Below are 12,398 nucleotides of genomic sequence, written 5' to 3' on the forward strand. Positions count from 1 at the left end.
GGAGCCGGTGCAAGCGTCTGGACCAGGCTCTCGCGCACTGTAGCTTTCAGTCTGGCGAAGGGGCGCGCGTACTATGTACATCACGCGGAGGTCGACGGCCCCTTGGTACAAGGAGAGGTGACTGGCGAGGATCTGTTGGGCACAGGTGTGTAAGATGGTCCCATCTAGGAGTACAAGACGCGTTTTTAACAAGTTAATAACAACGGACCATTTGTGTGTCTCCTGCACGGCGACCGCGCGTACCGTGCAGACCATCACGAGTGCTGAGTTGACGGACTGGTTGTGCATCTTGCACGTCGTTGGAAGCGGTACTGGACAGGAACGAGAGTTCTATGCATGGCACCCGATGGTGAGTACATACTGCGCGAGATCCTCGAAGAGTGTTGAGTATTTTAGGACGGATTTGGCGAGCGGAGATGACCAGAGATGACCGACGTCAGGCAGTTTAGGGAAGCGCGCCCACATGCACCCTCACCAGAGGCACCACTGCTTGTTACTTGGCGGCCTGAGGAGGAGGAGGGAGGAGGAGGAGGCCGGCCCGGGAGTGCCACGGCAATCACCGACGTCTTTAGCACGTGAGGAGGCGGCTTGTCCTACTGCGAATTGAAACAGGATGAAGACTCCAAGTTTAACATGCCCCACATTCGCCATGATGCAGCACAGCTACAGGACTCCCAACATGTACCGACGCTCCTACTTCTATACGGACGACACATCCGCGGACAGTCCAGAGTCCAGTCACGATTGCGCAGCCTGCAAATCTTAGGTTGCAGCACATCGAACCCATCCCAGTACCTTCGTTGCTGTCCAGCTAGTGGCCATGGTCAATAGTCAAGCCGCCGGAATGGCGTTCCACTTCCTCCAGAGCGGGCCTCTTGTGACCAGCCTTCTGTGCGTTGCCGCGTACCTGGCAATGCAGGTCGTTCTTGCGACGCGCACCAAACCATACCCTCCTGGACCGCGCGGCCGGCCTGTCATACGCAACTTGTTGCAGATCCCGCAGGACAAGCCATGGCTCGTATACGCCGCCTGGGCGCACACATACGGTCTGTGCATGCTACTGCGCTCGATGTCCTTGTACTGACCTACCCCGTTACTACTTGACGCCACCAGGCGATGTCATTCACCTTGAAGCCTTCAACTATCACCTCGTAATCCTAAACAGCGCCCAGGCAGCTAAAGAGCTCCTTGACGGCCGGTCGGCTATATACTCCGACCGCCCAGCCTCGGTGAGCGATCTATACTTGACGTGACGCGGTTTGCTCACAGAACGGGTGACGTATAGACCGTGTCCACTTTTGGCGTTGTTGACCCGTCCATCGCGTGACGTGCGCAGATGTGGTTACAGCATCGAGCTGAGTATGGCATCGTATGGCGACGAATGGCGGAAACAACGCAGGGTTGTGGCCCACGCGCTCAGTTCGGCCATGTTGTCGCGCTACTACTCGATTCAAGAAGACGAAGCCCGCAGGCTGGTGCAAGGCCTCCTTCGGAACCCTGACACAGTGGTTAGCCAGACAAAGACGTGAGTGCTCTTGACATCCAAGCGGGGTATTATACGTACCGATTGCGGCGACAGACGAATCGCTGCAATCATCATGCGCGTCATATATGGCTACACCGTCGAAGGCGAAGACGACCGGATGATCACGATGCAGTTCGAGGCCATGGACAACTTCACCTACGCGAGCGAGCCGGGTGTATGGATAGTAGACTTCATTCCACAGTGTGAGTGCTCAGGCAGATCTGCGAGTGGCATCGAGATCTGAGACGTTCGCTTCCAGTGCAATACTTGCCGCGCTGGATGCCGGGGGCGTCGTTCTTGCGCACTGCGCAAGCCTTCAAGGAGCTAGAACCGACGCAGCTCGAATGCCGTACCTGTGGTGCAAAGAGCAGATCGTACGCATCTGCATTTGATACAAGCCCTGGAGCGACAGTGCTGACAGGACCATCGCAGCAAGCGGGCACCGCAGAACCATGCCTCGTTGTGTCAGCACTGGAACAATGCGAAGGTCGAATGAGTGATGAAGATGAGCCTGGGTGCAACCTCCGCTCGCGGGGGTGGATAGACACGGTACGGGGCACTGTATGCGCGATATGGTGCGAATAACTGAAATATCGCCTCAGAACATGTCCGCCATATTCTCCTTTCTGCTCCTCATGATACTTCATCCGGATGTCTAAGCTAAAGCTCAGGCTGAGATCGACCAGGTGGTGGGCACTGAGCGACTTCCGTCGATGAAGGACAGGCCGTCGCTTCCGTATCTGAGGAGCGTGATAACGGAAGTGTATCGCTGCTACGGGCCCGTCGCCCCACAAGGTGTGTACATCGAAGGCTTGCGGGAATAGTGCTGACGGAGGGCCCAAGGCCTGCCCCATTCCCTGCGTCAGGATGATGTGTACAAAGACTATCTGTTGCCCAAGACATCCATCCTGATCCCCAATGTCTGGTGAGCGCGAACCGTCCGTTCACTGGCACGGCGCTGACGCGGTCATCAGGCGCATGCTGCACGACCCCGACGTGTTCCAGCAGCCGGACGAGTTCAGACCCGAGCGCTTCGCGAACAGCGACACCGAGATGCGCAAGGTGACCGACCTCAGCCTCTTCGGCTTCGGCCGCCGGGCGTGCCCGGGGTCACAGTTCGCGGAAGGCTCCGTCTTTGCGATCGCCGCGACCGTGCTCGCGACGTGCGACGTCGTGCCCAAGGTCGACGAACGGGGGGACCCGATCATTCCCGACATGGAGTATACGAGCGGGTTCGTTACGGTAACGTGAGTCGCGGGTTGCTGATTTGGGTGGTTGGCGGGGAGGTTGACGGCGGTGACGTGGCGGGTAGGTTCCCGAAGCGGATCGTGTGCGACTTCAGGCCGAGATCTGGGAAAGTGAGGGAGATGCTCGAGGAGTACGTTTCGCGGGGCGAGTAACTCAGTACACGCGACGCCATGCGTCATTCGTAATCGATCCTATCGGGCGTAGCAAAGGACCCGAGCAACTTGCTGTCATACGACGAATCCTTGCACGACATGATGGGTCGCGTGTGTCGACCATCTCCTTCCAGTGGCTGATATAATGTTCTCCGTGTCTTGAGTCCTTGTCTCAGACTGGGTATCCTCGACTGAGTAGGTCGCCTCTGTCTCCTGCAGTTCAGGACGCTGCTTCATGCGCTCATCTCGACACCCTTGGGGATTCTCTGCTCCCGCCCCAGATGGTTCCCTGTCATGATGCACAGTGCCACGAAACTGGGATGTTCCTCGGATGATGCCGAAGTGAGTAACGGCTGTCGCCTTCGGTCCGTGTCGCTCATCGCGTGCAGGTGATCTCGTGGATGCCCTTGGTCGCCGCAACGAACGAAGCTCATGCACATACGGGCGAGACGCGTTTATTGGACTCGCGCCATCTTGACCTCGTACTTGCGTCCGAGGAAGAAGCGTGGCAGACTCGAGATGGAGGCCCACCTCCCTCCCCGAGCCCTTCTCGTGCGAAGCTGAGCGGTGGCACTTATCTGCTACAATGGGGCACATGCTGATTCCGTAAGCTCGCACGCTCTCGCGCTGTCCAAGGACTAGTAGAACACGATCGGGCCCTGTCTGATATGTTGAGTAGGTTGGCGCCATACTTCGGATCAGGATTTCCGCACCCATGCATTGTCCACTAATCCACTGCTCGAGCCCACGCCCTCTACGCAGAGGCCGCCCTTGCCGATATACGATTTAGGCTGTGCGGATTTGGCGTGTGGCTATACTGCATGACATTTGCTACAAAAGAAGTCCACCTGTCGCGTGGAAACGGACTCAGAGTCCCGCGGCCTTTCCGTCTCAAAGCCACACTGTATGTAACTCCCTACGACACGAAGTCCTGGTACTTATCCCACGCTGATTCATTGGCAGTCGAAGCCAAGGCGAAGCTGATGTTTCACGGATTGTGTTCATTCCTCATTGTGGCAATCATATCTCCAGCCGCGAGGCTGATGATCATCCTGAGACGTCGACGATGGCCTTCCCGTGTGAGTGTCTTCGAGCTGCCGTTGGACCCAGGTTGGTTGCGGACATCGTGTTGCAACCTATTGCCAAAATAGCTCGCCCACCTTTGACGGCACGACCACAATTTCCACCGTCACCCACTGTTATGCACGGCCTCCATCCTGAAACAGGTGGTTCCGTTCGATTGCGAAGTATAACATGACGAAGATGCACTGCACCAATGGACATATGGTCCACATCCACTTGATCTGATGTGCTACTGTTATATAAGGCTGTCAGGATTCTAGTACTCTCGACGCGTTTGTTATCTTCATGGCAAACTCGGGCCTCGAGGATCTTCTCAACCACAGCGTGGGGTATACATTTATTGGGTTGTTACTTGGGCTGATGTAAGTGAGCATACCTTTTGGCACGTCTGAATATCGCTGAAATCGCAGTGCTACGCTCATCTATATAGTTTCTACGGCTTTGTCTTGGCGCAGACGGTGTACTACTTCCATAACTATCCTAAAGACCCTCTGTGCATCCAAGCACTGGTGAGGCTACGGGTCCGTTATCGCGAGATGACCATCATTCTTACCCACTGCATCATTCCAGGTGGTATTTCTGTGGTAAGGTGTTGCCAGAGATGTGGGGCTGACAATGGACGCCAGCTGACCTGGCTCAGGTCACTCGATACGGCGAGGACTTGCTGTGGTTTGCATGTAAGCGTCTTACAATGTGTGTTCGGTTTTCCCGGCTTACGATGTACCACATCGTGCTTTTTGCTAGTACCTCTGGGTGTGTCTCGTCACAAGTCATTCGAATGTATCTGGTACAGCTCAATTCACGACGTAAGATGGCTCAAAGCCTTTGAACAATATCCGCGACTAATCATGCCCATTCTCACAGCACGGCGATTGTGAGGAATTCATCACTGTCTACACTGAACTATGACCGTCGTTGATGCGCACGATTTAAGGCGGAACACTTCCTTGCAGTGGGTACTTTACCTTTAGTGTCTTCTTTCGTATATGGGAGGCTCAGATTCGTCCAATACAGACCTGGATTATTGTGGTCGTCCAACTGTGAGTACATGTCCAGATTCATACCGTTGATGGTCAATCACGAGAACCGTCGAGATTCTACGTCTACTCCTGTTGGCGCTGTACGTCGTCCTTAATTTCTCAAGGATTCATGCATATGTAACCCGTGGCGTAGTTATGGATCAACAAAGGCATCGTAATATCTTGACTGTAACAATGGCAAGTGGACCGTGTGCACTACAAACGTATGAGCATCGCTGACTTCCTTTAACAAGGTGGCGCTGGCCTTACTATGCTTTTGTACGGTCATCATTCATTCTCCGGTCAATCAGTATCACTGTATAGTTTCACACTCAGCCGGAGGCCTGGGTACACCTCGAAACGGGTGAATCGTGCGTCTAACGTGGCGATAGCAGCTGCGGGACACGGTGTACGATACGTGGGGAGCACATGCAAGCCAGGCGTCGGACAGCTGACGGGAAAACCTGTGTGGAACGTGCTGTCACGGCTTTGTCAGCAGGAGACAGGTTCTGTCGCCGCGGTCCTCCACCTTGCCTCCACCCACTGTCAAGATGAGTCGAGCGCGCATGCGGTATCGGCCGGTGGCTCGATACGGAGCCCCTCCTCCTTCGAAGTTTCACTCGTATTTCAGCTCTGTGTGTACCGGTACGTCCTTGCGTGGTAGTACTGTCTCGTACTCTGATGATAAACTCGATACAATTTTACGGGCACCAGCAATGAGTACTCGGCGCACTGAATACGCGATGCCGTCGAGCACTGCACCGGTGCTGGGAGCGCAGGGTGAGATGTCTGATCATTACAACACTGCCTTCCCACTGATCTAGCTTTCTCAAAAGCGTTACGTTCTAGTAGCGCGTTCTCCCTGTCCTTCAAGTTAGCGAGGTAGACGGATCCGGGATCGGCCTAGGCTCGGATGACATCCGTATTGTGGCCAGCCAGAGCGGTGTCTCAGTGAGATCCACGTATCAAGTGACCACGTCCAGCGTGCCGCCCCCGCGCGCCCCCGACATTGGGCCTCCGCACGAGGCTACAGTGCAGCCATTCCGAGACACTAGGCTCCTCTCGCGTGCAGCCGCTGTCTGCTTGCTTTGCCATCTGTCATCGGTCACTGGCGTGTATCTTAAAAACATGATATCCGACTCGGAGTCTCTCATTTCCCCCCTTTCGACGCGAGGCTCCCGCTGCGTCTCCCCCGCGGAGCAATGCGCCATCCGTTGCATCCTCCGCGGCGTCGTCCACGCTCAGAGTCGCGACTAACAACACGATTACGCCGTCAACGCCCGCAAGCACCGTCTCCGAAAGCCGGAGCGTCGGGAGTCCCGACGCTCCGGCTTCTTCAGCCGGTTCACGGGCGGTTTGACTGCGTCGGCGTCGTTGAGCCTCAGCTCAAACATGACGTCGCTCTCGCTCGAGACCCGTGTCCACGCCGAGCGTGGCTCCGTCGACGAACTCATACTCGACGTCCATCTCACAACTCTTCGCAAGTCGGCTGATAATGACGACAAGAAAATGCACGGTACGTCTTCCTTCCGGGCTCCAATTCATTATGTACTGATACCGTGTCATAGAGTCTTGAGATCTATCCTCGACAATGATAGGGCAACACGTCGCAATAATCCCGCCGCGATCAACGCTGTTCCCGAAGATGAAGTAGTAGATGAACCGCAGCAACAGGTCAACGAGGCCTTTATTGCGTCAACCGAGGGAGATCATGCGCAGCCAAGCCCCAGCAGATCTTCTGCGTAGTAGTCCTAGTGCTCTTTGTTACGCGTGTATCCAGGGCTCGATTGTAGATTTCATCTCGCCGTATTCACAGAGAATCATTCGGACTGTTCTATGTAGTGTGGGCTGCGTAGACGTGAACCATTATGCAAATGCAATTGAATACTGTCATCGTGATCGTGGATGGCTGCTTGAATGCTGCTTGAATGCTGTCTGCGATGCAAAAGCCTCACGCACAACGCCTGCGTGCTGCTGACATCAATATGGTTTACACCGAGGTACTATGTTCACGCATGTCAAAAGCACGCGCACCCCACCTCGTAGGCAGCTGGCACACCACCTGTCTGCCACGTACGACTGTCGACACGGTGGGGCCATTTCCTCCTTTTCGTGGCCACCATGTGTCGTCAGCGCGTCTCAGGTGGCAGGTCCATGTATTTCGCGGGCCGCACTCACGTGGACTCCATGTGCCAGCCGACTGGAGGTGTAAGCTCTATTCACGACCCCCAGATGGCTCCGTTTGACAAGTTCTGCGTTGAGCCGAGTTCTACTACTCGTCAGTCTGACACATCTCTCCGTAACACAAAGTCTCACTAACAATTTGATCTCCTATGATAGTACCCAAGGTCACAGCCAGGCGGCGAGCTTCGCTCGTATTGAAGTGCCCGCGTCTATCCAAATTGTCGCAGCATCTATCCTGGACGCATACATCGCCGTAACTCTGACGATTGTATTGCGCAGAAAGCGGACAGGTTTCTCCAAGTACGTCCGCTCTCAACTGTATCATGACATGTGTCATGGCCGCTAGGGAACCGGATCTATGCTATGTACTCATCGAAACAGGACAAACTCGTTCATCTTCAAACTTGTCGCAGTCACGTTACACCGAGGAATCATCATCGCGTAGGTGCTCGCCTGTGCAAGCTCAACTGTGTTGAGCTGATGGTAGTTATCGGTATCGCCGTTCGGCAGCTTGTTGCAGCTCTTGGAGTGGACCACCGTACGTCTTCTGTCAGTGGCCTTTTGCCAGCGTCCTCACTCGTATATGCGACGTTTGCCCGACGGCGGCCGGCAGTACGTCGGTACCTTGCGATCCGATCCTACCAATCTCATCTCTGGCCTCTTCCACTTCTTCAACGGCGAAAGTGCGTGTTTGCTTGGAATCCGGTCTGCATACGATCCACCAACAGGGACATGTGGTTTCAGTATACACAAATTCTCTTCTTGCAGCGTAAGTGTTCTTTCGATCTGATATCTCATCTCCACTTTCACGTTTGACTGGCTAATCATCCCGGGGGCGACTGCGCGACAGGCTTAATGTCCGGCACTGGCTTCGAGACAGCTTCGCTGAAGGGATGGTCGAGGAGATCGAGCTTGTGGAGTCGGAAACCAGTGACTTGAGAAGGTACGCACTCTTCATTTTATTTTATCTTATTTGGAACTGATATGTTCGATATGTTCTACTACAATTCCACTTGCTTGAGGAGGCCGTGCATAGGGGCCGAACCATCGCTGTATTGTGGATGGTGGCGACTGATGTTGTTCTGTCAAAGACGAGAGAATCGTTTAAGCAGAGACAGGCGGCAACATGAAACCTGCCATGGCGTACCGATTCCCGAAGCCAGTCACTGCCAACTACTCAGTACTTACGGTACGCTGACATGGGAAGAACCCGCACTGTCGTCGATGACATCCTACTTGCGGCCATCAGGCATACTCGCACGCACTGCATCGAAGCGCACTGCATCGAAGCGCACTGCATCAAAGGGCACCCGGCCAAAGGGTACTAGTAGTACAAATGCTGCCGATCCAAGTACATATCAGCTTCGCGATGCGACTGGACATTAATCAGCGTAAAATCAGTTCAATGCTCTACGTCAAAGATTGCATGCCGTAGACTGACCTTGTTACAGACAGAAGGCAGCCGCGGCGAGTACTCAGTACATACCGGCTGAGACTGCACTAGGAGACGGTCACTGGCAGACTGTGGTTGAACGCGGTCACACACAGTGACACAGTGTCACGCGATCGCAGCAGTCGCCGGCAACGCGTGTGTTTCCTGATCCTCCTCCTCCTCCTCCTCCCCGGGCCTTCCTCAGTGCATTACTCTCATCCATCGCAGACCGCCATGCCGTCAATGTGTCAAAGGACCGGAGTCGAGAATGCCGGAGCTCAGCTAAGCCTTAACGTAAGTAAACGTATGCGCTCCATCGTGTCAACAATTCTAAAAGACTGACCGTCAAGTGATACATAGTATACGCATCATACAACAAACTAAAACGACTCGCCCCTCAGGCCTCAGGCCTCAGCCTCGACGCTTGGCGTGAATCGCCATCCCGGTAACATACGACGCGTATGACTTGCCGTAGCCCTCAATGCGACGACTTAAGTATCCCTCGACTTCGAAGTCTGCGCCGTATCATCGTGGCTACCTTGTCTGGCCCTTGAACCGGCCATCGACATCTATCATCCACCGGACAGCGACGGTCACGAAGCTATAATCAGCCCAAGATCACCGCGAGCGCCGCCTAGCAGTAGCATCGGGCATTGATGGCTTTGTGAGTATCACTCTCGTGTAGTCTGATCTGACTGACCCATACTCCTCAGCCTGACTCGTATCACGAGTGTATAGAGGCTAATATGCTCTCGGCCAGGTTCGTGACGCATCAACCTGCATCCTCGAACCTTGCATCATCGTCATCATCATCTACGCCAGGGTCGTCGCTAACTCTCGCGCTCTTCGTCGTCTATGCACTGGTGCATAGAACGCGACAGGCTTTACACGCCGCATTCTCCCGCCTTCGGTCACGATCCCGTCCTTTCCTGTGGACTTTTGTCGGGCGACGACATGCTCGTCATCTCTACCATCACGACCTACACCGTCAAGGCCACATATCCAAGGCGTACGGGAATGTTGGCCTTCCGCAGCCACGAGCTCGGCCGCGCCTTTGGTGTAACTACAAGACTCTCTGCCAATACTAGCCGTGGATTTCGGCGCCGGACACTCGAGGTCTCAGATGCTGCTTAGTCCTTCAACGCTTCAAACTTCCCACTGAGGACAGACGAGTCAGGGGTCGCCTGCGCAGTATCTATGCCGCTAGGTTTCATCTACGCGAACGCCCGCATCATGCGCGTCGTCGGTGGGGCGCCACAAGCGCATACGAGTACAAGGGGACGCCGAACAGCGTCACGCCCTTCGTATTCTTGTCAGCATCTCTTCAATCATCTTATCGATGCTCTCGTTCTCACCTACCTCTGCGGGCGCGTCAGTGCTGCGATTTGAGCGTCCCGGATGCGCAGCTGGCATGATCGCCACTGCGTTTTTCAAGGTCAATCTGTACGACCTCTGGAGTATCTTCCACTAGTCGTACGAATGCATATACTGCCCTTGCACGCATATGCACGCCTTTCGTTGCTTGCCGCATCAGCCGCCCGAGCCTCTGCTGCAAGTGCTGTACACGGAGATACGCAGCATATAGACTGAGTTTACTGCAGCGATTCTACGTCACCTGTAGCTTGTCGGATTGAATATCGCTTGCTCCCATCTTCGCACTCCATGGTCTTCAAGGCCGCTTGAGGCGGTGCGTATATATACAGGCCAATCCTTAGGATGTCCTTGTCTTTTCAGCAGCCAACTCGTGCTGGCGCGCACATCCGAGGATACCACACATATGTTACGCGTATGCATCATTGCATGTGAAGTGGTTCTCGGGCGGCTGGTACCGAATCCGCGAGTGTGGCGTCGGGCTGATATGGTGACTGGTCCACTTGTATGCGAAGTACCACCACTGGGCTGCACGCTGCTGAGGATGATCATCGTGTACGGTGTTGGTTGACCACGCGGAACGTCACAAGCGCTTTTAGGAGTACGTGGCCATCATGCATCCAGTAACCAGTTGCCGGGGTGAAGGCGGTGCTCCCTCTGAATTGCATATGTGAGTGGTTCTTGGTGATGAACGCAACTTAGTCTGATAGTATCCGTTCATCAAGCTGACTGCGGCTGTACAGCGCGCGTAACCCGGATGGGATACTCTGGGACATCGAGCCAGTTCCCAGCGGAATGCTGAGTCAACGTCATTTGGGGCTCGAACCTTTGTATGTTATGTAAGTCATCTATGTTAGAAACTGGAAATATGAGACGGTTCTAAGTCCTTCCGTGTTCGGATTTTCGCAGCATTGATCTGCGGGTCCCTCGTGCCATGAACATCACACCGCCGAGAATCCCTACGACGGTCTATATAACAGGTGGACCGTCATTGTGTGCGCACCATCAAACTCCACTGTCAGGCAATCAGCTTCCCGAATGGCACAGCAAGACGCGTTGACCCTCCAGAATACCACGGGAACCGCTGCAGCTCCCATACAACACAAAGAGAGGAGATACCAGTCTTATCCAGGAAGTAACTACGTCCTGCCGTCAGATGATGCGGAGAGACACAGGTAGGGCTCCCTGTTGTGGGCTTCGAACCGCGGGCTGATGCAGACGATCCCGCAGACTTGCCCTCCAGCATAAGCTGCTCACGCAGGTTCTGGAGAGCCGGCTCATCTTGCCTGATGTCACGATAAGCCCGGAGGACCATATTCTGGACAGCGGAACGGGATCTGGTGCGTTCGTTTCCGAGACGTACAAGTTTCGCCACCGACTTCGGATAGGCACATGGTTGCTGGACGTCATGAATGTCGTTCCTGGTACGACTGTCTTGCACGGCCTCGACATCGAGCCAGGCTTGTTTCCACAAGAGGACAACGCCGTCGTCTCGCGCGGGAACGTACAGTTCCACGTCGGGAGCATCACAGCGTTACCGGGCGACTGGAACAACAAGTTCAAGCTCATCAACCAGCGACTCCTCATTGGCGCGTTGCGCAAGGCGGAATGGGAGAGAGCTCTCTCGGAAATGTTCCGGGTCGTCGTACCCGGCGGTTGGGTGCAGTTCGGAGAGATCGTGGGTTACAAGGCCGGGCCCGACACGGCGAGGTTCAGTGCACTGGCAAAGGCTGTTGGCGTAGCGAAGGACCTGCTCGCCGACTGCGCCGCTCGCCTTCCGGATATGCTCCGCCAAGCCGGGTTCTCACAAGTCAGCGTTGAGGAGAAACAGATTCCGATGGGAAGCCGTGGAGGACAGCTTGCTGTCGATGCCCGCAACAACTGGATAGCTTCCTTCCGAGGGATGAAGACTCCTATACTGAAGGCTGGAGGGTTCGGTTATGTCAGTTCGGAAGCTGACTTCGATGCTATGGTTGACAGGATGGAGAAGGAAATGCAGGATTCGGCAGACGCGGAGATGAAATACACCGTAGTCTATGCCCAGAAACCTCTAGTTTGAGGGATCGCATATTGCACTTTAGATAGGTACTCTCCATGATTTCTCGTGGTACTGTTCCTGATCCGATTGCGATACTCGCTCGATGGAGTATGATCATGGTGCGAGAGGCATATACGATAACGGGACGTCTAAAACAGATACGCTCGTTGCTTTCGAGGCACGGCATCCCTACGCGTAATCCTCGCGAGCTAGCGACCCGTTGTAGACACAAGGGTTCGACTTGTACGCACTGATTATTCCCAGTCCATGTTCAAGTAGCTTGCGCGAATGCGATTCAAGTTATGACAGGGCGCAAACGTCTCAACTGCTGTCACAGGCCCCTGCG

The 12,398-nt window shown here is 54.7% G+C and overlaps 4 protein-coding genes across 4 annotated transcripts; all 4 read left to right on the forward strand.

The window, feature by feature from the left end:
* Positions 1-844: 844 nt before the first annotated feature.
* B0H18DRAFT_1082827 (cytochrome P450) lies at positions 845-2,925 on the forward strand (the record flags this gene model as incomplete). The annotated part of the gene is made up of 11 exons (XM_048031593.1): positions 845-1,046; positions 1,114-1,229; positions 1,356-1,525; positions 1,580-1,728; positions 1,785-1,874; positions 1,947-2,074; positions 2,128-2,178; positions 2,212-2,320; positions 2,369-2,450; positions 2,500-2,772; positions 2,838-2,925. 11 exons carry the CDS (start codon positions 845-847, stop codon positions 2,923-2,925), a joined length of 1,458 nt encoding a protein of 485 aa, XP_047898339.1.
* A 1,043-nt stretch (positions 2,926-3,968) lies between these two features.
* On the forward strand, positions 3,969-5,487 carry B0H18DRAFT_550263 (uncharacterized protein). Its single transcript, XM_048038565.1, has 11 exons — positions 3,969-4,370; positions 4,439-4,517; positions 4,579-4,592; positions 4,649-4,685; positions 4,753-4,814; positions 4,873-4,882; positions 4,943-4,960; positions 5,023-5,048; positions 5,103-5,128; positions 5,182-5,225; positions 5,282-5,487. The coding sequence occupies exons 1-11, from the start codon at positions 4,294-4,296 to the stop codon at positions 5,393-5,395; spliced, it is 507 nt and encodes a 168-aa protein (XP_047898340.1). The 5' UTR covers positions 3,969-4,293; the 3' UTR covers positions 5,396-5,487.
* A 932-nt stretch (positions 5,488-6,419) lies between these two features.
* On the forward strand, positions 6,420-6,773 carry B0H18DRAFT_1115008 (uncharacterized protein; the record flags this gene model as incomplete). Its single annotated transcript, XM_048033201.1, has 2 exons — positions 6,420-6,543; positions 6,598-6,773. The coding sequence occupies 2 exons, from the start codon at positions 6,420-6,422 to the stop codon at positions 6,771-6,773; spliced, it is 300 nt and encodes a 99-aa protein (XP_047898341.1).
* A 4,279-nt stretch (positions 6,774-11,052) lies between these two features.
* B0H18DRAFT_870049 (uncharacterized protein) lies at positions 11,053-12,073 on the forward strand (the record flags this gene model as incomplete). Its single annotated transcript, XM_048040067.1, has 3 exons — positions 11,053-11,189; positions 11,233-11,354; positions 11,403-12,073. 3 exons carry the CDS (start codon positions 11,053-11,055, stop codon positions 12,071-12,073), a joined length of 930 nt encoding a protein of 309 aa, XP_047898342.1.
* Positions 12,074-12,398: the final 325 nt, after the last annotated feature.

This window comes from Fomitopsis serialis, assembly GCF_022376445.1.
Source record: "Fomitopsis serialis strain Sig1Antser10 chromosome Unknown B0H18scaffold_6, whole genome shotgun sequence".
Lineage (NCBI taxonomy): Eukaryota > Fungi > Basidiomycota > Agaricomycetes > Polyporales > Fomitopsidaceae > Fomitopsis > Fomitopsis serialis.